The sequence below is a fragment of the Mustela putorius genome, unplaced genomic scaffold (assembly GCF_011764305.1).
Source record: "Mustela putorius furo isolate JIRA1106 unplaced genomic scaffold, ASM1176430v1.1 tig00000224_pilon_pilon_pilon, whole genome shotgun sequence".
In the NCBI taxonomy this organism is placed as follows: Eukaryota; Metazoa; Chordata; class Mammalia; order Carnivora; family Mustelidae; genus Mustela; species Mustela putorius.
In genome coordinates this window covers 16,677,017-16,704,393 of record NW_025421321.1, presented here as the reverse complement: position 1 = coordinate 16,704,393, position 27,377 = coordinate 16,677,017, and the positions used below count along the sequence as shown (strand labels likewise).

At 40.6% G+C, this 27,377-nt stretch overlaps 1 protein-coding gene across 3 annotated transcripts in view; it reads right to left on the bottom strand.

Moving 5' to 3' along the window:
• Nucleotides 1-10,787: 10,787 nt before the first annotated feature.
• VWA3B (von Willebrand factor A domain containing 3B) overlaps nt 10,788-27,377 on the bottom strand; it is a 223,701-nt gene continuing 207,111 nt past the window's right edge. The window contains exons 24-29 of one of the 3 annotated variants that reach the window (XR_006606010.1): nt 26,392-26,516; nt 24,793-24,930; nt 22,576-22,676; nt 11,705-11,884; nt 11,273-11,419; nt 10,788-10,856 (exon numbers count right to left, since the gene is read on the bottom strand). Coding sequence is in view for 1 of the 3 variants with exons in the window: in XM_045077773.1 (XP_044933708.1) it covers nt 11,371-11,419; nt 11,705-11,884; nt 22,576-22,676; nt 24,793-24,930; nt 26,392-26,516 (593 nt within the window). In the remaining 2 variants the exon portion in view is untranslated. Of the gene's footprint in view, nt 11,420-11,704; nt 11,885-22,575; nt 22,677-24,792; nt 24,931-26,391; nt 26,517-27,377 lie in introns of those variants that run through there. The other 2 variants (XM_045077773.1, XR_006606011.1) reach the window with 2 other exon arrangements.

Here is a 27,377-nt window from a genome sequence, read left to right as displayed (position 1 = left end):
GGGTAATGCTGGCTTCATAGAAAGAGTCTGGAAATTTTCCTTCTGCTTCAATTTTTTGAAACAGCTCCAGGAGAATAGGTGTTATTTTTTCTTTGAAAGTTTGGTAGAATTCCCCAGGGAATCCATCAGGTCCTGGGCTCTTGTTTTTTGGGAGGTTTTTGATCCCTGCTTCAAACTCGTTACTAGATATGGGTCTATTCAGGTTGTCAATTTCTTCCTGGTTCAATTTTGGGAGTTTGTAGTTTTCCAGGAATGCATCCATTTCATCTAGATTGCTTATCTTATTGGCATATAACTGTTGATATTAACTTCTGATGATTGTTTCTATTTCCTTGGTGTTAGTTGTGATCTCTCCCTTTTCATTTATAATTTTATTAATTTGAGCTTTCTCTCTTTTCTTTTGGATTAGTGTGGCCAATGGTTTATCGAGCTTATTCTTTTAAAAAACCAGCTTCTAGTTTCATTGATATGTTCTACTGTATCTCTAGTTTCTACCTCATTGATCTCTGCTCTAATCTTGATTATTTCCCTTCTTATGTGTGGAGTTGGTTTAATTTGTTGTTGATTCTCCAGTTCTTTAAGGTGTAGAGACAGCTGGTACATTCTGGATTTTTCAATTTTTTTTTTGAGGGAGGCATGGATGGCTATGTATTTCTCCCTTAGGACCGCCTTTGCTGTATCCCATATGTTTTGGATTGAAGTGTCTTCATTCTCATTGGTTTCCATGAATTGTTTAAGCTCTTCTTTGATCTCGGTTGATCCAAGCATTCTTAAGCAAGAACATCTTTAGCTTCCAGGAATTCCTTCCAAACTTTTCCTTGTAATTGAGCTCCAGTTTTAAAGCATTGTGATCTGAGAATATGCAGGGAATAATCTCAGTCTTTTGGTATCAGTTGAGTCCTGATTTGTGACCCGGTATGCAGTCTATTCTGGAGAAGGTTCCATGTGCACTTGAGAAGAATGTGTATTCAGTTGTTTTAGGGTGGAATATTCTATATATATCTATTAGGTCCATCTGGTCCAATGTGTCATTCAATGCTCTTGTTTCTTTATTGATTTTCTGCTTGGATGATCTATTACCGAGATAGGCATGTTAAGATCTCCTACTATTAATGTGTTCATATCAATATGACTCTTTATCTTGATTAATACTTTTCTTATGTAATTGGCTGCTCCCATATTGGGGGCATAGATATTTACAATTGTTAGATGGATATTCTCTAAGAATTAAAGTGTCCTTCTGTATCTCTGACTACAGTAGTGTAGTGTCCTTCTGTATCTCTGACTATAGTCTTTAGTTTAAAATCGAATTTATCTGATATGAGAATCGCTACCCTGGCCTTCTTTTGAGGCCCACTGGCATGAAAGATGCCTCTCCATCCCTTCACTTTAAGTCTGGGTTTATCAGTCTCTTGTAGACAACATATGGATGGGTCCTGTCATTTTATCCAATCTGCAGCCCTGTGTCATTTTATGGGTGCATTTAGGTCATTCACATTGAAAGTGATTATTGATACATTTTTATTGACATCGTGTTACTTTTGAAGTCTTTCTGTAGATTGTCTTTATATTTCTGTTCAATGCTATTCTTGGGATTTTTCCTCTTTTATAGAACCCTCCCCCCCCTAATATTTCCTGCAGTGTCCGCTTGGTGGTTGCCTACTCTTTTAAGCCTTGCCGGTCTTGGAAACTCTTTATCTCTCTATCCATTTTGAATGTCAGTCTTGCTGGATAAAGTATTCTTGGCTGCATGTTCTTCTCATTTAGTGCCCTGAATATATTTTTCCAGCCCTTTTTGGCTTGCCAGGTTTCTGTGGACAGGTCTGACATTATTCTGATGGGCTTTCCTCTGTACGAAAGGAGCTTCTTTGTCCTAGCTGCCTTCAAGAGGGCCTGTCTACAATTATAATTCCTCATTCTTACTGTCTCGAGGACTTTCGAGAATCTATAATCTTGGGGGGAGACCGTTCTGCCTCTAGTAAATGAACACTGGTTCCATTCATAAGATTGGGAAAATTTTCATGGAGAACTTGTTCCACTATATCTTCTAGACTTTTCTTTCTCCTCCCCTTCAGGGATTTCAACAATTCTGACGTTGGAACATTTCATGGCATCATTTATTTCCCTAATTCTGTTTTTGTGGCTTCTAAGCTGTTTGTTTCAGGCTTCCTCCTGATCCTGTTTGTCCTCCAGATCACTAATTCTATCTTCTGTCTCAGTTACCCTAGCTTTTTGAGAATTTAGATTAGATTGGAACTCATTGAGAGCACTGTGAACATTATCCCTGGTGGCTTTCAGTTCTGCCATAATCAATTCCATTTGGTCATTCATGGCTTTCTCCAACCTAGCTATTGCCTGGATAATTGTTACCCTAAATTCCCTTTCCGACATATTGTCTATGTCGATAGCCATTAGCTCTGTTGCAGAAGGCCCATCCTCTGAATTTTTTTCTGTTGTGCATTCCTCCTCCTAGTCATTTTGGTGAGAGATGGCTGAATGGATGTAGCTGGATGTATTGACCATGATGCAGTCAAGGTGCACCCTGGAATGCTTCTGCTCAATCAAGAGTCCCCACCCAAATGAAAGAAAAAAGAAAGAGAGAAAAAAGAAAAAAAGAGAGAGAGATAGAGAGAGAGCGGGAAAAAAGAAAGATAAAAGAGAAGGTTCAGCCCAAATGGGCCCCAAGGTAAGATTTATGAAGTATACAAACAAAAACAGACAAACAAAAAGACTGCCCATTGGCATCTTCTGCCCTGTAGAGATCCAGACATGTATAATTCTAATCTCAGGCTGATTTCATGGGTGATCAGAGTTCTTTGGTAGGTAATCAGCTCACATTAAGGTGCAGGTTGAAACGGTGCCTCCTCCTACTCCTACTTCCCTGCCATCTTGTCTCCCCTAACTTTGAACACAATCTTTCATTCTTGAGATGAACCTGACTTGGTCATAAGGTAACATCTTTTTATGTATGGTTGGATTTGATTAACTTATACAGTATTCTGCTTTTATTGTAACACTTGTTTTGATATTAGAGTTTTGCTAGGCTCAGAAAAGTTGAGAAGTGCTACCTCCTCTTCTATTTTCTGAAAGAGTGTAAGATTGGTATTTTTTCAATCTTTTGACAAAATTCACCAGTAAAACCATCCAGACCTAGAAATTATTTTGTGGAAAGGGTTTAGATAACCCATTAAATTTCTTTGGTAGATAAGGTGATTCAAATTTCCTGCTTCATTTTATGTCAGTTTTGATTAGTTTTCTTTTTCAAGGTCCATTTCTTCTTAGTTTTTGAATTTTTCAGGTAAAATTTATTCATAATATTCTTTCATTATGATTTTAATGTCTGTAGGATCTCTAGTGACAACCTCATTCTGTGTTCATTTGTGTTCTTTTTTTCTTACTAATTAGACATTTATTGATTTTTTTCAAAGAACTAACTTGGATTTGTCATTTTACCTGGTAATTCCTTCTCTCTGCTATGGATTATTCAGGAACGTGTTTAATTTCCAAATATTTTTGACATTTTAATAAATATCTTATTACCATTGTTTTCTCACTTAATTTCTTTGTAGTTCAAGAACATACTCTGTATGATTTCAGTTCTTTTAAATTTATTGAGATTTGTTTTATGGTCAAGGCATGTGGGCTATCTTGATGAAAGTATCAAGCACAGTGGAAAAGAATGTTTTCCAGGATTTGGAGTATAAATAAAGGTTAAAATAATGCATATGTTTGTTTATTTATTTGGCCTATTAAAATGCTGAGAGAAAGAAGTTAAAATCCACAACTCTTTAAAATCTAAAAACCTTGCAACCAAACCGACCCATTTACCACTCCACTAGTTATGCCATTTATGCCATAATTGTCATATGTATTACATCTGTATGTGTATCGAAGGAATTAAGAGGAAAAACAGTTTAAAAAAATATTCCGTAGATGCTGGTCATTCCATCCTTAAGATCTAATTTTCTATACTGTATATATTTCCTTCAGCCTAAAAAATTTCCTTTAGCGTTTCTTTCAGTGCAAGACTTCTGATGATAACATTCCTTGGTTTACTTTTATCTGAAAATGTCTTTAGTTTGATTTTGTTTTTGAAGAATATTTTTGATATATAATTTTTGGTTGAGAAGTTTTATTTTTCAACACTTTAATGATGTTGTTCACCTGCCTTCTAGATTCTATAATTTCTAATAAGAAGTTAGGGATATCTAACTGTTGCTCCCCTTTATGTGAATGTGTCATTTTTTCCTGGAAGCTTTCAAGATTTCCTCTTTATATTTGGGTTTCAACACTGTAACTATGGGGTTCACTGAGCTTGAATCTATAAATGTATGTATGTCTTCAAGAAATTTGGGATATTTTTCAGCTGCTGTTTCTCTAAACATTTTTTTCACCCTCTCTCTCCTCTCATTTTAAAAATCCAGTTACAGCGTGGCTTGGGTTTTTGGCTATTGACCAACCATTCTCTGAAATTCTGTTCATTAAAAAGTTATTTTATTGTTTTAGACTAGACAATTTCTATTGGTCAATCTCAGACCCATAGACTCTTCTGTTTATTCTGTTCATAAGCCTATTTGGTAGTGTTTTTAAACTTAAGGTATTATAATTGTTCTAGAATTTCCTGTTTGTTTCTCTGCTGGTTTCTTATCTTTTCATCTGTTATAGGCATCTTTACCTTACCTGAGTGGACATAATTATAGTAAGTGCTTTCAGGCTCCCTACTCAGCAGGGAGACCAATATGGGGCTCAACCCCTGAGCCAAAGGCAGACACTTAACCACCTGAGTCACCCAGATACCCCTATAATAGCTTCTTTAAAGTCTTCTGATAGTCCAACATCTGGGTCATATCAAGTTTGTTTATTGCCTTTTCTCTTGAAACTGAATCACATTTTCATGGCTATATGCTGAATAACTTAAAGTTGTATCCCAGAGTTCATCATTCTAGGTTGCAGAGACTCTGATTACTGTAATATCACTCACAAGCCTTGGTATTTTAAGCAGACATGAACTTTGTTAAATGAAGATATCTTCCTCTTGGGGGGGCAGTTCAAATTTCTGTGTAATTATTTTAGCCTTGAATGGTGATCTTATAACCTGCCTGTGCATGTGGGGTTAGGGAGTCTGTCAGAGATCTGGGCTGAGTTTATACACACCAAGTTTGTGGTTCTCTGTTTCTGGCTCTCTCCTTGTTTGGATTCTTTCTACACTTTCCAGAACTCTGTTTTCTGGTGTTTGACCCAATAAGAATACATATTTCATTTGGAGGGTCAGCCTCCACATGGGGCACTGACCATCTCCTACCTCAGCCTGCTTTCAAGCAAGTATGTAATAATAAATTCAGCACATCAGAATCTGTTTGCCTTAAATCACTCTCCAGAGTGTTTGGGCAGTTATTTGTATTTTGTTCAGAATTTATAGCTATCTGTCAGAGGGTACTGTGTTAAGAGTTTATTCAAATATACTAAAGTGTATTCCTCTCATCTCAATTTTGGAAGGTAAGTCACTGAATATATAATTGTTTGTTATAGGTTTTGTTTTGTTTTTCTTTCTGCACTTTACCATTCCTTTATCTTCTAGTCTCCATAGTTTTAGCTGAGAAGTCATTGATGTTGTGTCATTGTTCCCCTGAATGTAACATGGTCTTCTCTGGTGCTTTCAAGATTTTCTTGTTATCATCTTTTAGCAGTTAGACTATGATGTGTCTTGGAGTGGTTTTATTTGTACTTATCATGCTTAGGATTACTTAGACTTGTCCAGTTTATTCATGTTTTCCACATTTTGGAAGTTTTGTCTCCAATTAAAAAAAAATTGTCTCCTCTTCTTCCAGGACTCCAGTTTTATGTATTTTGAAATACTTGAAATCATCCCATAAGTCTCTGAGGTTTTACTTTTTTCCAATCCTTTTTTCTTTCTTTGGATTGGGTAATTTTTATTAGCCTATATTCAAGTTCAATGATTCTTCTGCTCTCCCCACTCTGCTGTGTACAGTACATTTAGTATAGGTTTTGTTATACTTTTCAGTTTTTGAATTTTCCTTTTGAATTTTTAATATCTTCATTTTTCTATTGAGATTCCCTATTAATTTCATTAATACTATATTTTTTTAATTCTTTGTATACATTTATAGTAGCTGTTTTGAATTCTGCTAAATACAACATCTGGACTGAATAAAAAAATTTTAAGATTTTATTTATTTGAGAGAGAAAGACAGTGAGAGAGGGAATACAGAGGGAGTAGGGGAAGGAGAAGCAGGCTTCCCACTGAGCAGGGAGCCTGATACGGTGATTAATCCCAGGGTCCTGGGATCATGACCTGAGCCAAAGACATATGCTAAACTGACTGAGCCACCCAGGCATCCCTCCAAATGTAGTTTTAATCTGAATTTCTCTTATCATTAGTGAAGTTAAATTTCTTTTCATATTTCAGGTCTATTCTTTTATCTTTGTCAATAGTTCTTATCTTTTGCCCATTTTTCTGCCAGGTTTTTGGTCATGTCTTTTACCTGAATTTTAAAAATTCATCTATATTTTAGAACATCAGCCCTTTGTGTGATATATTGTACAAATACTTCCTCCCAGTTTCTCATTTGTCCTTTTGCTTATGGTCCTTCTTGGTAATGCATTTTAAAAAATAAATTTCTATGTAGCCAAGCTGAGCAATCTTTTATTGCCTCTGGATTTTGAATCATAGTTTAAAAACCTTTTTCTGTACTCATGTTATAGAGGGATTCACTCCTAATTTATTCTAGTTCTTGTATGTTTTCATTTTTTCACATTTAGGACTTGGATCTATTTGGGGTTTATTCTTATATGTAGTTTGAAACATGGATCTATTTTTATTGTTTTCCAATGGCCATTAATCATCTCAGCATCAGTTATTAAAAAGTTCCAGTGACTTGAGATGCTATCTTTATAATACACTAAATTCCCCCCACCCCTGACACGTGTCTGCTTTGGATTTGATTTTATTTGGATTTTATCCTATTCCATCAGTCTGTCCTTTCTTGTGTTAGCACCACATAAGCATAAAGATGTTAGTGTTTTATAAACTAGCATGAGTCCCTCTCCTCCCAGCTTTTCTTTTTCAGTATTTTCTAATTTCTCTTACATGTTTATTTTTACATATGACGTTTACTATCAACTTTTTAAACTCCATAAAATATTTGCTGTTACTTTTATTGGGAGTGTGTTACTTTAATAAATGAACTCCAGAAGAACCAACATCTTCATGACATTAAGCCATCTTATCTAAAACCAAGAGATGTCTACATCTACTTTTGTGTCTTTCAGGAGTGTTTTAAGGTTTTCCTTACATTGTTTTTGCACATTTTTAAAGTTTATTTCAGGTATGGTTGATCAGTATTTGTGGATTCCATATTTGAGAATTCACCTACTCAAAATTTATTTGTAATTCCAAAATCAATAGTCAGTCTACATTTTGTAAACATGCATATGTTCAAAGTGGTGAAAAATGAGTCACCCAACTGCCTTGTTTCAGCTCTCCTACTCTAAAGTAGTGTCCTTTTAATAGTATATTTTAATGCCTACTTTTCCACATTTTTGTGCTTACTGTTGGGTGATCTTGATGTTTAAAATGGTCCCTAAGTGTAGTGTTGAAGTGCTATCTGGTATTCCTAAGTGCAAGAAAAAAATATGGGCGTTACACAATCTTAAGGCATTAATTATAGTGCTTTCGACTGAGAGTTCTATGTTCACACATATTAAATAAGGTGTCCTTAAACAGACACACAAAAGGAGGTTATATACTGATCAGGTAGTGAAAATGATGTGATCAGAGGCCTGCATGAACTTGACCTTGTATTTCACTAGGGGCAACAATTCAGTATTTGCTAACTTCAGTGTTACAGATGCCCTTACAGAACATAAGTACCATGAATAATGAGAATCAACTATATTTTATTTCCTTTTTTGCAATTGTAAATGAGGTTTCCTCTATCAATATATCTTCTAATTGATCATTATTGAGTATACAAATGCTACTGATTTCTGAATGTTAAATTTCTATTCTGCCATCTCACTGAGCTCTTACATTGTTTGAATTACTGCTATCACTGATTCTCTCCAGTTTTCAAGTATGTTCTTTTATCATGTGCAAATATAATTTTACTTCTATTTTTTCAACTTTATTCCCCCAATTAATTTTACTTTTCCCCCACTTTTGGGCAGTTTTTCCATCTATGTGGAACTGCTTCAAATTGGTAATAGACTAGGTCATTGATCCATAGACTCCTGGAGTTGAAAAGCACTCAGAGGTAATGTCCATCACTTGATGGCTTTTTTTGGGTATCACTGAAGTGGTCATCCAGTCTCTTGAACATCTGCTCCATTTCTTCTAGTAAGAGCATTTTTCTTGGGGCACCTGGGTGGCTCAGTGGGTTAAAGCATCTGCCTGGATTGTTTCTGTGTGTAGCTCTCTCCTTTCTAGCCCTCTATTCTGTAGAATCCAGCTGCCATGATCCCAGGGTCCTAGGGTCGAGCCCTGCATCAGGCTCTCTGCTCAGCAGGGAGCCTGTTTCCCCCTCCCTCTCTGCCTGTCTCTCTGCCTACTTGTGATCTCTGTCTGTCAAATAAATAAATAAAATATTAAAAAAAAAGAGCATTTCTCTTTCAGAGAGTAACTTTGTACCCATTCCACATTTCTTGTATGGCTGTCAAGCACTCCATCCTGGCCCCACTGCTGGCTTATGACCCAGGCCAAATATATGGGTGGGGGGCATAAAATCTGGATACATAACTATTATTATTTTTTGACAAACTGAACCCCATTTATTACTACTTCTGGCATATGCTAACAGTGTAGATTTATGCAGTGAAAATCAAACACACAAATCACCCGAGGCCATGAATACAGATGTATGTGCAGGGATGGGAATGCATTAATGCACCACTGCCATTACTCTATACAGCCAACTGTCTTTAAAAGAGATTTAAATAATAAAAAACAAAGCCTTATGTATACCAACATAGTAACCATTTCTGGTATTCTTCATCATCTGTGCTATTTCTGAGTTAGTTTCACCTCATTATGGGTCTTATTTCCTTGCTTCTTTGTATGCCTGGTAATTTTTGATTGAATGCCAGACACTGTAAACTTTACTTTATTGGATGGTCTTTTTTTTAATCCCCACAAATATTCTTGAGCTTTGTTTTGGGACACAGGTTACTTGGAAACAGTTCAATTCTTTTAGGGCTTGCTTTGAAGCCTTATTATGTGTGACCAGAGAAGCATTTAGCCTCAGGCCAGTTTTGTTCTACAATTGAAGCAAACTTCTTCTGAGTACTCCACCTGAGACCTCTTGAATATAGATACTGGTTTTCTACCCTGACTGGAAGAAACAGATATTTCCAGCCCTGTGTGAGCTGTATGGATTGTTCCCTCTAACCTTTTTGAAAAGTTCTTTCTCCAGCCTTGATTAATTTCCTCACAGCCACACACTGATCAGTAGAGATGAAAGCTTAAGGGGGCTTATCTACATATATCTGGAGTTGTTTCTGCGTGTAGCTCTCTCCTTTCTAGCCCTCTATTTTGTAGAATCCAGCTGCCTTGATCTTCTCAGAATCCTAGTTTCATCTCCTCCATTCCCAGAAGGTACCAGGCTCTGCCTAAGTTCCTGCTCCCTTTGCGTCAGCATGGAAACTGACTCCGGGAAGTAAGCTGCGCACTCACAGGGCTTAGCTCACTTGTTTCTCAGAGATCACTGTACTTTATTGCCTATGTCCAGTGTTTTGGAAACTGTGGTTGCCTACATTCTATCTAGTGTTTTAACTGTCTCAAGCAGGGGTTTGGGAATGAAATCAGATTCCTCTTATTCCATACCAGCTGGAAGTAGAAAAACACTGTTCTTATTGTAATTTCCCCTAGCACACTGAACTGGGCATTATTGATAAAGTACAACACACTGTACATACCACTCAAGGTCACTGAGAATAGTATGCATTGTCATGTAATATCAACATGGTTTTCTTAGGTATATTTGTCCTGTAGTTCTTCACTCCCTGCCTCTCATTGCCTCTAAACCAAACAACAGTGATTGGTCCAAAAATAAAGTGGATATGAAGAAGAATAGAGAAGGTCAGTACCTTCCAAATGTCTGATAGTATCTCTCTGAAGCCTGGCATATCGTCAACACTCAATTGCTTGGAACGCAGGCAGACTTACATGAAGGCTTGCATGCATGCAGACATGAATGTGACTTGATGGTTTCTTCCCTACCCCACCAGTTCTCTACTGCACAGACCAAACCCAGATGAGTATTCCAAAGCTTTCCTGCCTATGAGAAACTTCTGGGCTCTGGGGGGGCGGCAACAAGCCTCCCCAAACACTCTCTCACACCTTATTCTGGATCATTTCCTCACTTTTCAATTACTTCCTTGCTATATTACTACTTTTACCCTGATGATATCTTTTTCTTTCATATTTTTAGAGGTAGAGTTCTCTCTCAATTTCTTTGCCATAATCCTGGTGACACCCTAGATTTCACTTACGTAAACACCATTTTTAGTTAGGTAGCAAGTTTGTTGATACTCTAAAATCTATCTTTCCCATTTGCAAAAAGCATCCAATATTTTTCTCATTAATAGTCTGTATTATTATATAGCCCTGGGGCTGTTACTGACTAAAGAGAGAGAATTTGAGAGAGCTATTTCATCTTTGAAATTAGTGAAGCTAATTTTACTAATTTATTGAGAATAAAAAGAAGTGAATACTTTCATATCATTGCTAAAATGTGTTCAAAGAAAACAGTAATAAATAAACAATACAATAGTTTTGAAATGTTTCCAACGTAAGAGTTTTTATTCTGGTTCTGCGCTCAATTAGAGGTACCTACAACAGACTACAAACAAAAATAATTAGGAAAGCCTCAATAAAATGGCCAGAAATCAATAATTTTTTCAGATCTCAGACAAGTTACTAGGTCTTAATTTAAGTCTTAACATTAAGTGATAAAATACCTAATTCAGATGAGATAATTTAAAACAAGACTGTAGGGTTGGATTATAACTACCTTAACTTCCGAAAAAAGGAGCTGAAAATCTATGACGATAATCTGCCAGATTAAATTTCTGGGTATGTAGAATTTATCAAAATATTGAGTATAATGTGGTAAGGGCGGGAAAATAATAGGATAAAGAATGGTTAGAAAAATCCAGAACAAATAAGCACAGACTGGAGATCCAGGTGGAGGATAACAGGCAAGTGTATCTGTTTTACAAACAGGGTAGGAATGGGTAGAATGAAGGGCGGCCTTACCTCAGTCGAGGGGCTAGTTCCACCATGATGAGTGGCTGAGGTCTGGGAAGCCCTGGAAGAATGCTGGCTCTCTTAAACATAGTTGCCACTAGACTGCTTTAAGGTTTCTCAGCAATGGTCCTCAACCCTTTGCTGCTGTGGGTGGTTCTAGGAGGGAAGGGCAGGACTGCTTGAGGTGGAAGTATCGCAGGATGGCATAGCTGGCTGACTCCTAGACCCCAGGCTGAGAACCTTCTCTGAGGAGGTGGAGGTCAGCATTATTTAAGGGTGTTAGAGTTTTTGCTGTACTGGGAACTAAACTGGCCTGGAAACTGGGGAGCGATCTCAAGGGCACTATTCTTGAGAGAAGTTTCAGGTTGTTCCGGAAATAGGTGATGTCGTCCCCCTCCCACCTTGGGCTTAGGGTATTTCTTGGGGTTGGACTCTTGGGACCTGATGCCATGAGAAGAGTCATCTGAATCCGAGGACACCATCTCCTGGAGAGGCAGCCTCTTGGCAGGTTTCTTTTTCTTCTTTCTAGGATTCTCCTGTCTTAGCTCTCGTAAATCCCCAGTGTCAATTTCTTTGAGTGGACATATTAAGAAAGTAGAGTTCTTCGTTTTCACATTCTCCCTACAGAGAGAGAGAGAGAGAGAGAGAGAGAGAAAGAGAGCAGTGTTACCCTGGTTGGCTGCTGTGTCTACAGAGATGTTCAAGCCAGCCCTGTGGTGTTTCTCAGCTCTTTGTCCTGTGGCCTTCTACCTACGGAATGGAGTTGCAGAAGTCCAATGGGTCCTGATGGTCTGGGCTGGGCTTTATTCCATGCAGTTCATTTCCACAGATCTTGATGTCTGGGAGCCTCATGTGGTATGGAGAACTAATGTCATTTGAGCCCTGTTCTGACCGAGTCAGTGAGTGAAGCAATAATTCCTGACCAAGAAGTCCCTTGACATGCCTCAGAATTGACATGTGTCCACCCCAGGATGATAAGCTTGGTCACATCATAGTGCAGTTCATTCCTGACATACTGAACTGGAGCTTTTACAGTAGAGACACCCTTCTACACTTAGTTTTTCCTAATTACCGTACAGTGTACCATCAGAAAAAAGTCCCCCAAATAAAAAAAAATGACAGGATTTTTAATTTAATTGACATTGGATATGACTCGGAAGTCACAGAGCCAATTTAACCATTTAGAAAATTTATAAAATATAGTGTACATAATCAACTAATATTTGACAATGGTGTCAAGAATACTCAATGGGGAAATGACAATCTTTTCAATAAACTGGAAAAACTGGAAATCCACATGCTCCTATCTTACACTCACAAAAATTGACATGAAATGGACTTAGTAAGAACTGAAACCATGGGATGCATGGGTGGCTCAGTGGGTTAAGCCTCTGCCTTCATCTCGGGTCATGATCTCAGGGTCCTGGGATCAAGTCTTGCATGGGGCTCTCTGCTCGGTTGGGAGCCTGCTTCCCCTCTCTTTGCTTGCCTGTCTCTGCCTACTTGTGATTTCTCTCTCTCTGTCAAATAAGTAAATAAAAATCTTTAAAAATAAAAATAAAAAAAAAAAAGAAATGAAACCATAATACTCCTAGAAGATAACACAGAGGAAAAACTCTTCTACACTGGTTTTGGCAATGATATTTTAGATACAACACGAAAAGTACAAGCAACACAAGCAAAAACGAATGGGGCTATATCAGACTAAAAATCCTCTGCCTAGCGAAAGAAACAAACAACAAAACAAAAAGGCAACCTAAGAAATGAGAGAAAAGGGGCGCCTGGGTGGCTCAGTGGTTTAAGCCTCTGCCTTCAGCTCAGGTCATGATCTCAGGGTCCTGGGATCAAGCCCCACATCGGGCTCTCTGTTCAGCGGGGGAGCCTGCTTTCCCCCTCTCTCTCTGCCTGCCTCTCTGCCTACTTGTGATCTCTCTCTGTCTATCAAATAAATAAATAAAAATCTTTAAAAAAAAAGAATTGAGAGAAAATATTTGCAAACAATGTATGAGATAATGGATTAATGGCCAAGCTATATATAGAACTCATACAACTTAATATCAATAATCCTGCAGAATTATCTCTTGCTAATTATGGAAAGAAAAAACAACCCAAGTAATCTGATTAAGTAATGGAAAAGGACCTGAAAAATTAAAAAAAAAAAAAAAGACATACAGATGGTTAAAAGGTACATGAAAACATGCTCAATAACACTAACCAACAGGGTAATGCAAATCAAAATCACAAAGAGGTATCACCTCACACTTGTTAGCATGGCTGTTGCCAAAATGATAACAAATGACAAGTATTGCTGAGGATGTGGAGAAAAGTGAGCTCTTACACACTGTTAATGGGAGTGTAAACTGGTACATTCACTATGTAAAACAGTACGGAAACTCCTCAAAAATTTAAAAATGGAGGGGGTGCCTGGGTGGCTCAATTGATTAGGCATTATACATATATAATTCATAAACAATGGATTATTATTATCTATAAAACAGGAAGGAAACCCTTCCATTTGTGACAAGGACAGACCTTGAGGGTATTATATTAAGTGAAATAGGTCAGAGAAAGACAAATACTGTGTGATCTCACTTATGTGTGTAATAGAAACAGAGAATAAAATGGTGGCCACGAGGGGCTATGGGGAGAGGGTGGGGGAAATGGGAAGATGTTGGTCAAAGAGTATTAAAAAAAAAAAGAAAATGTATTGATTAGTTTATTTATCCAGAACTGTTTTTTTCAAAGAAGGGATCTTGGGAATCATGACTTCATTCCAGCCATCCCCTCATGGCACACCGTTTTGGGAACTTGCGTTTTTCAGGGCCTTCAGGATGAGTTAAAAACACCAGCTGTCTGGTGTTAAACCTTATTTTGTTCCCATAATCAGTATCTACACCTTGATTACCCAGGCTTCACTCTAAATAACTTTTGACCATTGCTGTTTCAAATCCTTTTAGAAATTACAAAGAAAAAATTAAGAATGGGAGATTTTTAGTTATTCCTAAAAAGAAAATTCCATCAATCTAATCCCTCTTCAAAGGATCAAGATTCACCATATGTGACACTTTTCAAGGACTGGCTCAAAGACTCAAGAGGTAATTGAGGGATTAAAAAATGGCCTGCATGAGGATAGCTATTATCAAGGAAAAAAAAAAAAGCAAAACCAAAAAGATGTTGGCAAGGACACTGAGAAACTGCAACCCTTGTGGACTGTTGGTGGAAATATGAAATGGTAAAGTTCCTGTGTAGAACAGCATGGCAATTCCCCAAAATAGTAAAAATTGGATTACTGTACAATCTAGCAACTCCATTTCTGTGCATGTATCCACAAGAAGGAAAGTACGGTTTCAAACAGATATGGACACTCATGTTCACTGTGTTTTTACTCATAATAGCCAAAAGATGGAAGTAACATGACTGTCTATCAACAGGTGAATGGATAAATAAACTGGGGTATTTACATACAATAAAATATTATTCAGCCTTAAAAAGGGAGGAAATGCAGGCACACACTAGGATATGGATATACCTTGAAGACATCATGCTAAGTGAAAGGTGTGAGTCACAAAGGACAAATACTGTATGATTCCACTTAAATGATATATAAAGACTAGTCAAAATCAGAGAGACAGAAAGTAAAATGGTGGTTTCCCAGAGCAAGGGGTACAGAGAGAATGAGGAGTGTATGTTCAATGGGTACAGAATTTCAGTTTGGGATGATGACAAAATTTGGGGGCGTTTCATGTGATGGTTGCACAATAATGTAAATATACTTAATGCCACTGAACTGTATACTTAAAAATGGTTAAAATGATAAGTTTTATGATAAAAAAATAAAACACAATAAAAAAATGGCCCAAGCAATAGCAGTAACATTGGAAAAAGCATCCCAGGAGGCCATAAACAAAATTATCTTGAAATAGGCCAGCACCTGTGTGGGTGTATAAGTTTGTGAGGTTGGGTTCTCAGAGACTCATCTTAAAATCACACAGCAAGGTTGTAACCAACTCTACTCCGGAAAACCTAAAATCTTACCTACCAGGGCACCTGGGTGGCTTAGCTGATTAAGCATCCAACTCTTCACTTTGGCTCCAGTCATGATCTCAGGGTCATCAGATCAAGACCCAATTTTGGCTCCATGCTCAGTGGGGAGTCTGCTTGAGATTCTCTCTCTCCCTCTCCCTTTGCCCCTCCCTCTGCTTACATACTCTCTCACTCAAATAAATAAATAAATCTTTAAAAAATAAAAACCTACCTACCACATTACCATCAACTCTTCCTCACATTATTCCTCCCTCCTGAGCAGACTAAGTTGATGTTCTATTTCCTTTTCAGAGATGTTCTTTATTTCCCATGTATCGGGACTGGTTACAGTCCAGTCTACCACCTATAACCTCAGGAAGAAGAGCAACAGGAAGGAGGAATGGAAAGTAGAGAGTAAGGCACCCAAGATGAAGGCTGAAGAGAGGGTGACCTGCCTACCTGAAGGATACCAGGAAGATGACTGTGGAAAGAACCCAGGAAGAAGTACAGGAAAGCTTAAGAAGCAACATGTGTCTAGCCTTCAGTAGGGTAATAGTCACATAAATCATGTATCACCTGGATAATTACATTCTAAGTAGGCAATAATGAAATAAGAGATGTCCTGGTCATGCCAAAATGCAAGTAATATATTGTTAAGTGGGGAATAAGTCACAAACTATGTGTGTTACATTTTCCTACTGTTATTAAGGTTGTGAACACATAAGGATAGCTAGAAACCTTTCCATCAAACTGTTAATAGTTGCCTCAGGGAAAAGAATTCCAGTAGGATTGTCACTTACTCCCCATTAAAAAAAAATTTTAACTGTATCAAATGATAAGCGGAAACAAAAATTTTTATTTTGAGGAAAAATAATCAACACAGCAGAAAAAACACTGTGCATACTTTTGGCATAAGAATAAAAATAGGCATGCTGACATGATCAGGATAAAAAGCAGACTAGGATTTTGATCAAGGAAAAGCCTTTACATCAAGTAAGCAGCTGCTGTTCAGCTACCCCATTTTACTCTCCAGAATGACTGATGTCAACCAAGTTCAAGATATTCCACAAGGAAATGTCCCTTTGCAGGAGGGGAAAGAGGGTTAGTGTGAATCTGATGTGAGAGATCTTATGCAATGCCCCCCCACCATGCACCCTCATTCAGCTTGGCCCAAACCCACTCTGAGGAAAGGGGAAGGTGGCCATGTTCCTGACTCTAGCCAGGACGTTACACATCAGGACACTTGGACAGGCCCTAAGAAATGGTTTTCTTTTGTCTTATGCCAAAACCAAGAAAAGTTCAGTGTCCTATTAATAATTTTAAGCTACAGGTTTAAATAGTGCGATAAACAGGTCAAAATGACATATGTGTATGTCAGAGAGTAGGGGTAAGATGAGGGAAGCCAGGCACTGTGCCTTCACTGGTTCTTTAGACGCTGCTGGCTCCACTCTGGGGAAGAAAGTGCTGAGCACCGACTCCACACTTTCCTTGGGTCAAAACCTACCTCATTTGCCTGATTAGTATCAGCTTATCAGCTTACTCTGTTCTCGGGGTTCTCTGCGGCCTCAGCTCTTTTCTGTGCTAAGTGTCTATCAGAAAGCTGGTCTTAGGACAGAAAAACCTGCTGTTTGAGAAAGACCACAAGGCCCCTGAGTTTTAACAATGGAAGGAGGAGAAAATGGAGAGACTGATACAAAAAGCTATTGCCATCTGAATTGTTACCACAGGCCCTCAGGGCTAACAAATCTCTATGACTCTCAATGCTCTCTTATTCCCATACTGGGGCTCCAAAACACGTTTTTCTGAAAATAGGCAATGGCATTTGTCCCTTCAGAAGCTATGGGACACTCACAGGCAGGGTTTGTTGCTGATCTGCTTATTTTTCAGGACTTTGCTCCAGCCTAGGAAATGGGGCTCCTAATCTGACCAGAAAGGGACGAGAGAGCTAATGACATACTGAGGCTTAACAATTTCAGATGCATAGCTCCTTCTAAGGGAAAAATAGTCAGTGGTGACTGGGCAAGATTCTAGTAAGTGATTCATCTCATGTAATGTCAGAACCAGCGTGGGATCTTGAGGTTTCAATCAACCACTTAATATTCCTACTGTCGGGAAGATGATGTGAGACCACACTACATGGAGGACAGTGAGGAATGTTAAGCAATACAGAATTATGACTTTCTTTGGGACATATTCCTAAATCCAAGTGGCTTGCTGGAAAATGATTCAACTGTTCAGAGAGACACAATGAGAGGCTAATATTCAGGAATTGGATAAAATGCATGGTCTCCCCTCCCAGAGACTCATACACAGCCATGTTCCCAAGGCCACACAGTTGCAAACACACATCAAGAGAACACTCCCTGCCTTCAGGATCTCAGTGCCCAGCAATCTCCTTCAGATGCTCCATGATTTTTTTGGAGCAGAGAAAAAGATTAGTTCTATCTGGCTTTCCTGCTCACATTTAGAATGTTGTTATTTTTTTAAAGAACTCCAACTCCCTCAAAGTGACTCTTCTTAAGGAGGACACTCAGAAGTAATGTGCCCAAACCTTGTTCTGTCACGAGTGGAGGATGGATCCCAGCGATGGCTGGGGCGGGGCGGGGGGAGTGGAATATCCAGCCAGTTACATGGTGCCAAGTTCATGGATTGAGCTGTGGCCTGTTAGAAGCGCCCTGTCTGAGGAGTACCTAGTCCTCAGCCTGGACTCAACCAACCTCTCAGTGCATAACGGGAGTAATGCCTGGTAGAGCGCTTCCCTTCACTGGAGAAAACCAGAAGCCAGAGCATCAAACCCACCAGGAATGCTTCCCCTGCAACAGCCCCAGAAGAGGCCACAGCCTTCTGACAGGACCAGAATTCCAGGGGAGGAGTCAGGGAACAACTCTGCTTGGAATTCTCTGCCAGGCAAAGAGGGAGGATGCTAAGTGGGTGGGGGGGGGGGGAATTCCTCCTGGTCTGCTTGCACTTTGGAATTAGGAGAAATTACATGCATATTCTCTAAACGGAGAAAGTTACAGTCAGGTTGGGGAATATTTCCACTCAGAACAGATATCTCTATGCTATGAAGTGTACAAAAAAGCTCAGGGACATCACTGAAGGTAGGTAAGGAGTAATCTTGCCCCTCCATCAGACACATTCTCAGAAGGCCACGTCCCTCAGCTGTGCTGCCAGGAAATGCACTCATCACATGACAGAGGAGAGAAAATCAAACCAGTGAGAGCCTCCCTTGAGTTCACATTGTAAATACTGTGGTTCTAAAATTCTCCCCTTTAAAACTAGTTATTTGGAATTTAACAATATGGGTAACATATTAGATGATGGAGGACAAAAGTCCTCAAGAATCATTTAGGTGTCAAATTTTAAGCTGAAAATAAAACTAGGCATCAGCTTTGGCCATATTCAATCACTTTTTGAACCCTTTCCCCTCTAAATACTTCCCTTCCTGTCTTTAACCATGTGTTGCCCTCAGTTAGGAACCAGAAGAGGGGCCTGGAGGATATAGCCTGCCATGCACCACTGAAGTCTTCAAGGAAGGAGAAAAAGTGGAGGTGCAGAAGATGGAGAGCTGAATGTCTGGCATCCCAGTTCATGCGTGAGGCCATGTATCCGTCTGACCAACCCCACGTGGATGGTTATAGTGGATTCAATATTTTAAAGTTAAATTAAGTCAAATGCTGTTCTGTTGGGGTTGCAAGCCATAGCACATTTAAGTAGCCCCTGAAGAAAGCACTGGGATTTTTTTTAATCGTCTCATTTGGTATAATGATGTGAAGGCTTACTAAAGACAAACCAAAGGGAGGTGGTACCTTCAGAAACCTAGTGAGGAAGCCCTCCTGATGAGAAGCACCTACCAGAAGGAAATCCCAGTGGAGATACAAAACAAGACTTGTACCTTCAGTCTGTGTGCTCATACCTGCCAGCTCTGATTATAGAAACAGAGACAGATTAAATTCTGAACTTAGCAGGTTGGATGTGACCTCTGCTTAAGAGAATTAAAGGCAGTCCTGGCTAGCAGAGAGGCAGCTAGGGCAAAACAACAGTGGAAGTTACCATGGGGAGACTAGAGAGTCAAGGAACACGTCCACTGTGTAATGCCTGAGAAGCTAAGAGCTAAGCAGCTAAGAGATTTAAAAAAGGCCTGGGGCAGGACTAAGATAGAAAATAAGTACAGGCTTTTCAAAACACAGAAAGAATTGAATTTTTATTCTAAAATAGGATTGATAATGTTGGATTTAGTGAAAATGGCCAATACCTAGACTTTCATCTATTCACATTCCTTTAAAATGTACTGTAATTTGGATATCATTTTGAGTAGGCTTTTGAGATTAACAAAAAATGTGCTATAAATTTTAAATGAACATTACACTCATCTAGAAGAGAATGAAAGATGGGATTGTATATTTTCGATCATAATACCTAAGGAAAGATTCTCTGTGAAACCATGCACTTCTTAAAGAACAATGCTGGGCCTCCACGAGTATTTATGTGTTCACTGGCTCATTCTTCGAACAGTCATTGGGCACATCCTATGAGCTGGGCCTTGACAATGATTTAGAAGTGGACAGAACCTGGCACCTGCTTTCAAGGACACGTGCCTAACGGCAGTAAGAAACTAAAAATGTACATGGCCCTACACAAGGGAATATTTCTGTAATGAAAACCTCTACAGGAGGCAGTGAGATCACCTCAGTGCACATAATGGCTGGAGTCTTGGAACATGACATAGTGATGGTGACGCTTGAGCTCAATGTTAGTGTTCCCTCGTTGCCAAGGGCAAAGGATAACATTCAAGGGAGATAAATACAGCACAGAGCCTTGAAAAAGTATGGCATGAGGAAAAGCTACAAGTAGTTTAGTATGGTTAGTGTGCAGAGGGCTTATGAGAGGTTGGTTGGGGGATGGCTAGCGGGGCACGCCTGGGTCAGACCCACAAGAGGCTAAACTAGAATAAGAAGGGGCAAGGGAGGGCGATCGAAGGGTTTTTTAAGTAGAGAAGGGGTTGGAGCAGATTTGCATGTGAGAAGGATTCCTCTGCTCAGCCCCTCTGTCTGGAAGAGGGCTGGGACTGTTGGCAGGAGATGCCTGACCAAAGGGAGCAAGGTCCAGCAGAGCTCAGAAATATTTGCATGTTAGGATCACTATAGCTTGGAAGACCCATGGGGTGTGGTGGGTAAAAGGCAAGAAGAAACCAAAGATGATGACCAAATTTCTGCATGGACAACTCTGTGACTGGCGAGGGGCAGAGAGAACTGAGTCAGGGAGGGCAGAGATGGGAGTAGGTTTGTGGGGAGCTATAATTTTAGTATTAGATGTGCTAAATTTGAGATTCTGTACACTCAGGTGGATGGCAGAAAATAACAGGATTCCCACCATGGACTGAGCATCTGCTTTCCCCCAAACACACAATGACCATCTCCAATCCTTACACCACCCTAATCTCACTGAGAGCAAACAAGCTCCTAGATGATAAACTACCTGCCCAAGGGTACAAACTAAGTGAGGGTGGGCTGGGATAGGAAATCAGGGCTTAGCTTCCAAGGCTCTTTCCACCATAGACCAGCCAAGTCTGCACAGTACAAACCGGGGGGGGGGGAGCTTTTATTAGCAAAGTTCATCCTAGGTCCTACTCTGAGACACTACAATTCTGATGCCAGAGTACAGGAATGGCCTGGAGTAGAGAGGGAGGTATGAGGTCCTTAGTGTAAATAGATTCAAAGAAGTAAGGGATATGGTTGAAATCAAGCAGGAGGAAATCCAGAGGGAGGAGGAGCCATGACAGGTCTCAAGAAAAGGAGGAGGGGTGGCTGAGATAGTCAAACAGACCTCAGACAGTGTGAGCGTGTGAGAGGTCCCTAGTGGACCCTGTGGGAACAGCTTCACCCATGGGTAAGGTGGGAAGTCAATACCCTAGGCTCCTCAGGGAGGGAAGAGAAGTCAAGAAAGGGAAGACAACCGTCTATGAGACTGCCCACATACAGTGTGGCTGTGAAGGGAGGGAGGATGCCAGATCACACTGCTGAACCAAGGGAGCTCTATGGATTTAGGACTGGGGGGGGCTGTGCATGTGGGGGGGGTAAATTTGAGTTTTCACTGGGCAAAGCAATCGGGAGAGGAGCTAGGGAGATAGGAGAGAATCCAGTGTAACTGATGGAGCAAGAACTGGGTAGTGGGGACAGGCTCTGGAGCCTGGTGAGCAGGTCAGCCTTGGATGAGAGAAAGTACCTTGATATCAGGGGTAAGGAGGTTTTCACAAGACTATAGTCAGGGAAAAGAAGTGGAGGAGAGGGGCACCTGGGTGGCTCAGTGGGTTAAGTTTCTGCCTTCAGCTCGGGTCATGATCTCGGGATCCTGGGATCGAGCCCCGCGTCGGGCTCTTTGCTCCGCGGGGAGCCTGCTTCCCTCTCTCTCTCTGCCTGCCTCTCTGCCTACTTGTGATCTCTCTCTGTCAAATAAATAAATAAAATCTTAAAAAAAAAAAAAAAAAAAAAAAAAAAAAAGAAGTGGAGGAGAGAATGTCTGATGGTTTCTATTTATGAAGTGCAAGGTGCCATCAGGTGAATGAAGGTTGGCACTCAAGACAACCTACAAACTCCAAGTGAAGTTGGAGGGTATTTCTAGGAAACTTTTCCCTAACCCTTGCTGAAAATCAACCTTCACTCCCAGGTCATAGCTCTGACTCTAGCTGTGATGTCCCTCATCAGTCCCATGGACTTCAGATTTTGCCTACTTTCTAGGCCTCAGCTTCTTCTGACTTTACTTTAATCCACCATTCCAGCTTTTAGCAATCTTACTTCCTCAGATGGAAATGTATTCAACCCACTGTAGCCCATAGAAACCGCCACCCGTGCACCAATTCATGCTCACCTGGGCACAGGCAAGCCAGGGCCAACACCTCATTCTGATTCCCCAGCAAGGGAAGCAGCAGATGGCTGATTGGTCCCAACCACAACTTAATCTAACTTTTGCTTTATGGAAAGACTTTATTAGAAGTCCCTGAACTCTTACTAATAAAAGGGGAATAATTCCTTCAAGTTCATGACAGGACAATGTTTTTCTGAAGAGTCAGTAAAACAATGTTGCATTTGAGATTCGAACCAGAAAGACAAATAACCAGCAAGTAAGTGGTGTGATGTGGAAGGAATAATAATCATAGAACTACCTTTTAAGCAGGAGGCCCTCCACTTCTGCTTTTCTCCCCAATTATTTTTCATGAATCCCAACTCAGAAACAGATTAACGGTGCAAAGATATAAAGTTCAGGGAGTATGAAAACTTGGGTCTACTTACACTTTTGGATCCTCCTGAATTGGGGGTGATTTTATATGAGAGCAAGAGAGAGCATACTTGTTTTGGCTGATCTTAATAAGTGCATTCCGAGGGCAAAATTCCTGTAATAATACCAAAAGGGTTCATGAAACTTAAATCAGAAATGCCCACAATTTAGATGTTAACTTTATTTCAGCTCAATCCACTATAATAGCTGCTAGCCATTATCTTATTCAGGATAACACTTTAGACGGCAGTCAAATGGCAGAGGCTGGTTGGATAATTATACACTGAGTAAAAGTCATCGATGAGTCCTCCTGGTCATTTCTCCATATCCTGGATCACGTGCAAGGCCATCCACATAAGATGCAGGTGCCCAGGCACATGCACACGCACACCTACACATCCCTCCACAAAACCTCCCTCCTAGCTACCTTTGCTTCAGCCTTGGCCTTCTCTTTCCTAGACTTAGAAACTTTAGCCACCACCCCTGGCCAAATATGTCACCTTCAGCGCTGTGAATCTCTACTAGAACTGTCTTCAGTGTCTCCCCACTGACCACCCAGCTCTTGTCTCCAGAGCCTAATTGCCCTGTGGGTAAATTCCAGGTCCCTCCTGGGCTTTAAAAACTCTTTCTTAGGGATCCTAAGACAACTGCTTCATCTCTCCCCACACCCTGGGGTGTGCCTAGGGACATCTCTTCAAATGCCTCTTGATTTGCTTTCTCCTCTCTTGCCTAGTAGATATCCCGGACTGGTGCCTTATGTCAGAAAATCTTCCCACCCACTGCCCTCTAGACTGCTTTTTACTGTCATCCAAATAGCTTCTCTTAAGGTTTTGTTTTGTTCCCCCCCACCCCCGCGTTGATGAGAACATACCCATTTCTCCTTATTCTGTCAGATTGGAAACTACTTCTTGGACCACTGGCTCTGATGGGATTTATTCTTTTCCTTTAATTCTAAAATTCATTTACCATGACCCCTCTCCTGACGGATATACTTCATGCTATAGTCAAGAACTGACTAGACATTTTTACTCTGTATACTAGGCAGTATACAGAGATACAGAGTATACACAGAGATTCAGAGTATAGGCTATGGAGCCAGACTGCCTGGGTTCAAATGCCCATTGTCCCACTTATGCTGTGAGAGACTTAACCCTTCTGCTTCAGTTTCTTTATCTGAAAACAGGAATAATAACAGTACCTGCTCACAGTGTTTTGAGCATTCAATTGTTCTTTACATATAAAGTCCTGAGATTAGTACCTGTGGCACAGAATAAGTACTTAAGAAAATTAGCTACTAGTATTTTACTTCTTGCTCTTTGCTTGCTAGTCTATTTTCTAGGCATATTAAATAGTCTATCAAGACAATGTCATTTCCATTAGAAAGGTCATTCAATTAAGTAATTTAAAAAGCAATTTTGAGAACCTTCTCTTCATCAGAGGGCTGTCCTAGGGCTACAAAGATGAATAGGCCACAGTTCCCGCCTTTAGGGAACTGGGCATTGGTGAGGAAGCCAGTGTGGGAAAGTAGAGTGTGCAGAGGAAACCTTAGGGCCTCAGCAAGACATGACAGTGGGAAGAGTCTTCCCTGTGACAGGAGTTTCTGTGGAAAGAAGTTGGGAGGGTAGTCCAGGAAGACGGAAAGACTAGGGGCTTAAAGAAGCCCACTGTATTCAGGAAGCAGTAAGCCTTCCAGGGAGCTGGGGCCATGCCGGGTCCAAGCTGGGCTTTTCCTTGAGGGTAATGAGAAGTGCAGGCACGTGCACATGTGTGTGTTGCGGGGCGGTGGGGACATCAGGCAGACAAGATCTGTAAACTGATAAAGAGGCTTTCTAAAGCATTTAGGGAAATTCATAGGGAGGCCAGGGAACGGAAGAGAGCAGGCTGAGAAGCAGCAGGCAAGGACCGGAGAGAGCACGGGGCTGTGAGAAGCTGGGGAGGATAGTAAAGAACTGGAGTGAGCCTCCCCAGTGGTCAAACGTGGGAGGAGAGCCAAAAAGGCCATTCAATGAAGGAGTTAGGAGGCCATGGCAGCCTCAGTGAGGGTGTAGATTTTTGTTGCAGAGTGGGCAGAATCCAAACCACAAGGAGTGGGAACAGGTGCGGCAAGGCAGGTCATTCCTTCAGGATCTCTGACGGTGTTAGCAAAGAGCGAGGCAGAGGCACTGCCCAGAAGTCCGGAAGCCAATTTCCACCTAGTGAGAAAGCCCTTTCCTCAAGGAAAGTCTACTTACTCTCCGGTTGTTGCACTTCAAAACTGTGTAGAATTTATCATCGGCCACATCCTGATTTGGAAGTGCTATGACAATGGCAGGGACATAGAAGTCAAATCCGTTGGGTATCACAATTTTGGCAAAGACATAATCTCCAACCTGTAGAAGAGAATATACATCATAGAAAATATTTTGCTTATGGATCTTAAAAGCAATGTCAACATAAGCCTGTTTAAAAACACTCCAAGGTAATTAGCAAGAACTAATGCTATATTTCAAATACACATTTTTTCTAGGCTAGGAAAGAGTCAATAGTTTCAAAATTCTCCAGGTTCACTGGGCCACACCTGGAACTCTGCAATCGATTTAGGGGAGCCCCAGTTTTCCCAGGAATTCTTTCTTCACTTGACAAGGATCCCGGGGTTGGGGGTAGCCAGCAGGCTGGCAAGAGGTCTGGAAAACATAGCCTACAAAAACTGGTTGAACGAACCTATTTCACATAAAGACCAGGAAGAGAGAGGAAGAGTGTCCTCATAGATCTGAAGGGCTGTCACCCAGACAATGGAAAGCAGCAGGTTTGCTTAATGTTCCAAAGCACACACTTGAAATCCACAGGCAAAAGTTACAAAGAGACAAGTTCTAGCAGGAAGAAAATCTCGTGAAGGGGCATACAGATATTCCTGGGCACATGTCAGATGGACAAGACCAACAGTTAGGGGAAAAGTGGACTGATGGGGGCTCTGGGTCTGGCCAGGGAGGTGCTGACAGACAACCTCGTGGAATTCTCTGAGTGTTCATTGGGTGCTTTTCCTCCTGGCTCTCGCTGTCTAAGAAACGCCAATGCTGGACCTCTGGGAGGCTCGCTTTTGGTTTTTTTTCCTTCTTTCTTTCTTTCTTTCTTTGACAGAGACAGAGACAGAGAGAGAGAGAGAGAGAGAGAGGACACAAGCAGGGGGAGCGGGAGAGGGAAAGGAGACTTCCTGCGGGGCCCGAGGTGGGCTCAATCCCAGGACCCTGAGATCATGACCTCAGCTGAAGGCAGATGCTTCACCAACTGAGCCACCCAGGCACCCTTTCTGTCTCCCCTTTGGCTTGGGGGCTGGGAATGATGGGACCCCATGCAGCCCAGCTTATATGGATTTATATGCAGATGAGAACACAGCAGGCCAGCTCACCCATGGAATGCATGTTCAGGTATAACTGCATTGTGGCATCAAGGTCTGGCAGTAACTAACTACAACATGAAAGAAAGCTCCACCTCTGCCCTTGTCATTTACATGGGTTTTAATACAACCTTGCACAGTTTAAGTTTCCAGAGTGTTAGCAGTTACAGAAGCTCTCTTCCCTGACCATCACTGTCTGTAAAGCGACAAGGGCCACAGAGGCTAATACAAGGAAGTCTATGCAGTCAGGCGCCCCTGGAACAAGGTGTTAGCAGATCAAGGTGGAGCAAAAAAGTTGCCGGGCAAGGGGTCACTGCTTTTCCTGGACAAACACAAGCTCCCTGGAGGACCTCAACTAGGTGTTCAACAAAGGCCCACCAGTGGCCTCGCCATCCTGTTATCTGCAACCGTGGGGATGGTGGAAAGGGTCCCCAGAAAAGATGGCTGTAGCAGGTACCTGGAGCAGTGGGCAAGGCATGGCGCCCCCGATAGGTGTGATGAACGAGGTGGGCACAACCTTGGTGTCTCCGTACCTGAAATCCACCAGTGCATGGGTGGGGCTCACACACTTCTTCACAACCCCTGAAAGGAATCAAATTTAAAATATAATATGAAGACAAATAATGCCTATTCTCTTATGTCATCTTGTTGGCTAATTTATAACAGTTGGCCTGTTTAAATCAGCATGCCCCTTTGATGTCTCCAGGAGGTAACAGTGGATACTGTACGTTGCATACTGGGGTTGACCGACTCAAAGTGGTGAAGTGCATAGCCCTGGTCTAGACACCGCTGAGCTCGGAAGTCCAGAGAATGTGCAGAAGCTTGTCTGTCCATAATCAGCAGCAGCCATCCTGATAAGAACATCATTCCTAGAAACAAAATATCCTCTTCCTGGATACTTCGTACCATCTAATTTCCTTATTTACTTACATTAGGCATATTTCCTTCTATACTCCTCACATATAGAAAATCAGACTGTTAAATTATGAAAGTAAAAGAAAATAGGAACTCCCATCATCAACTTTTCATCTAATATCAGATAAATGAAAAGCTAACTAGGCTGAACACTTCCCCTGGCTTCCCTAAAATGCACTACCAAAAAAGGAACAAAGGAAAAAGATGCAAAAAGTTTCCTTGTCAAAAATTGATAACTATTAAAAAAAAAAAAGTTTCCCTGTCTTTTAGCTATACTCAAAGGGATGATTATAATAGAAAACAAAAACAAAAACAAAAACGCCTGTTTTAAGGTGTACATGTTTTGTCACTTATCCTAGTTGAGATATATTTTCCCATCATTAAGGGATATTAAGGGAAGGTTTTTTTTTTTCTTTTTTAATATATATTTTTAAATTTTTTATTTTTTATAAACATATATTTTTATCCCCAGGGGTACAGGTTTGTGAATCACCATTAAGGGAAGTTTTGATAGGGACACTTCCCCAG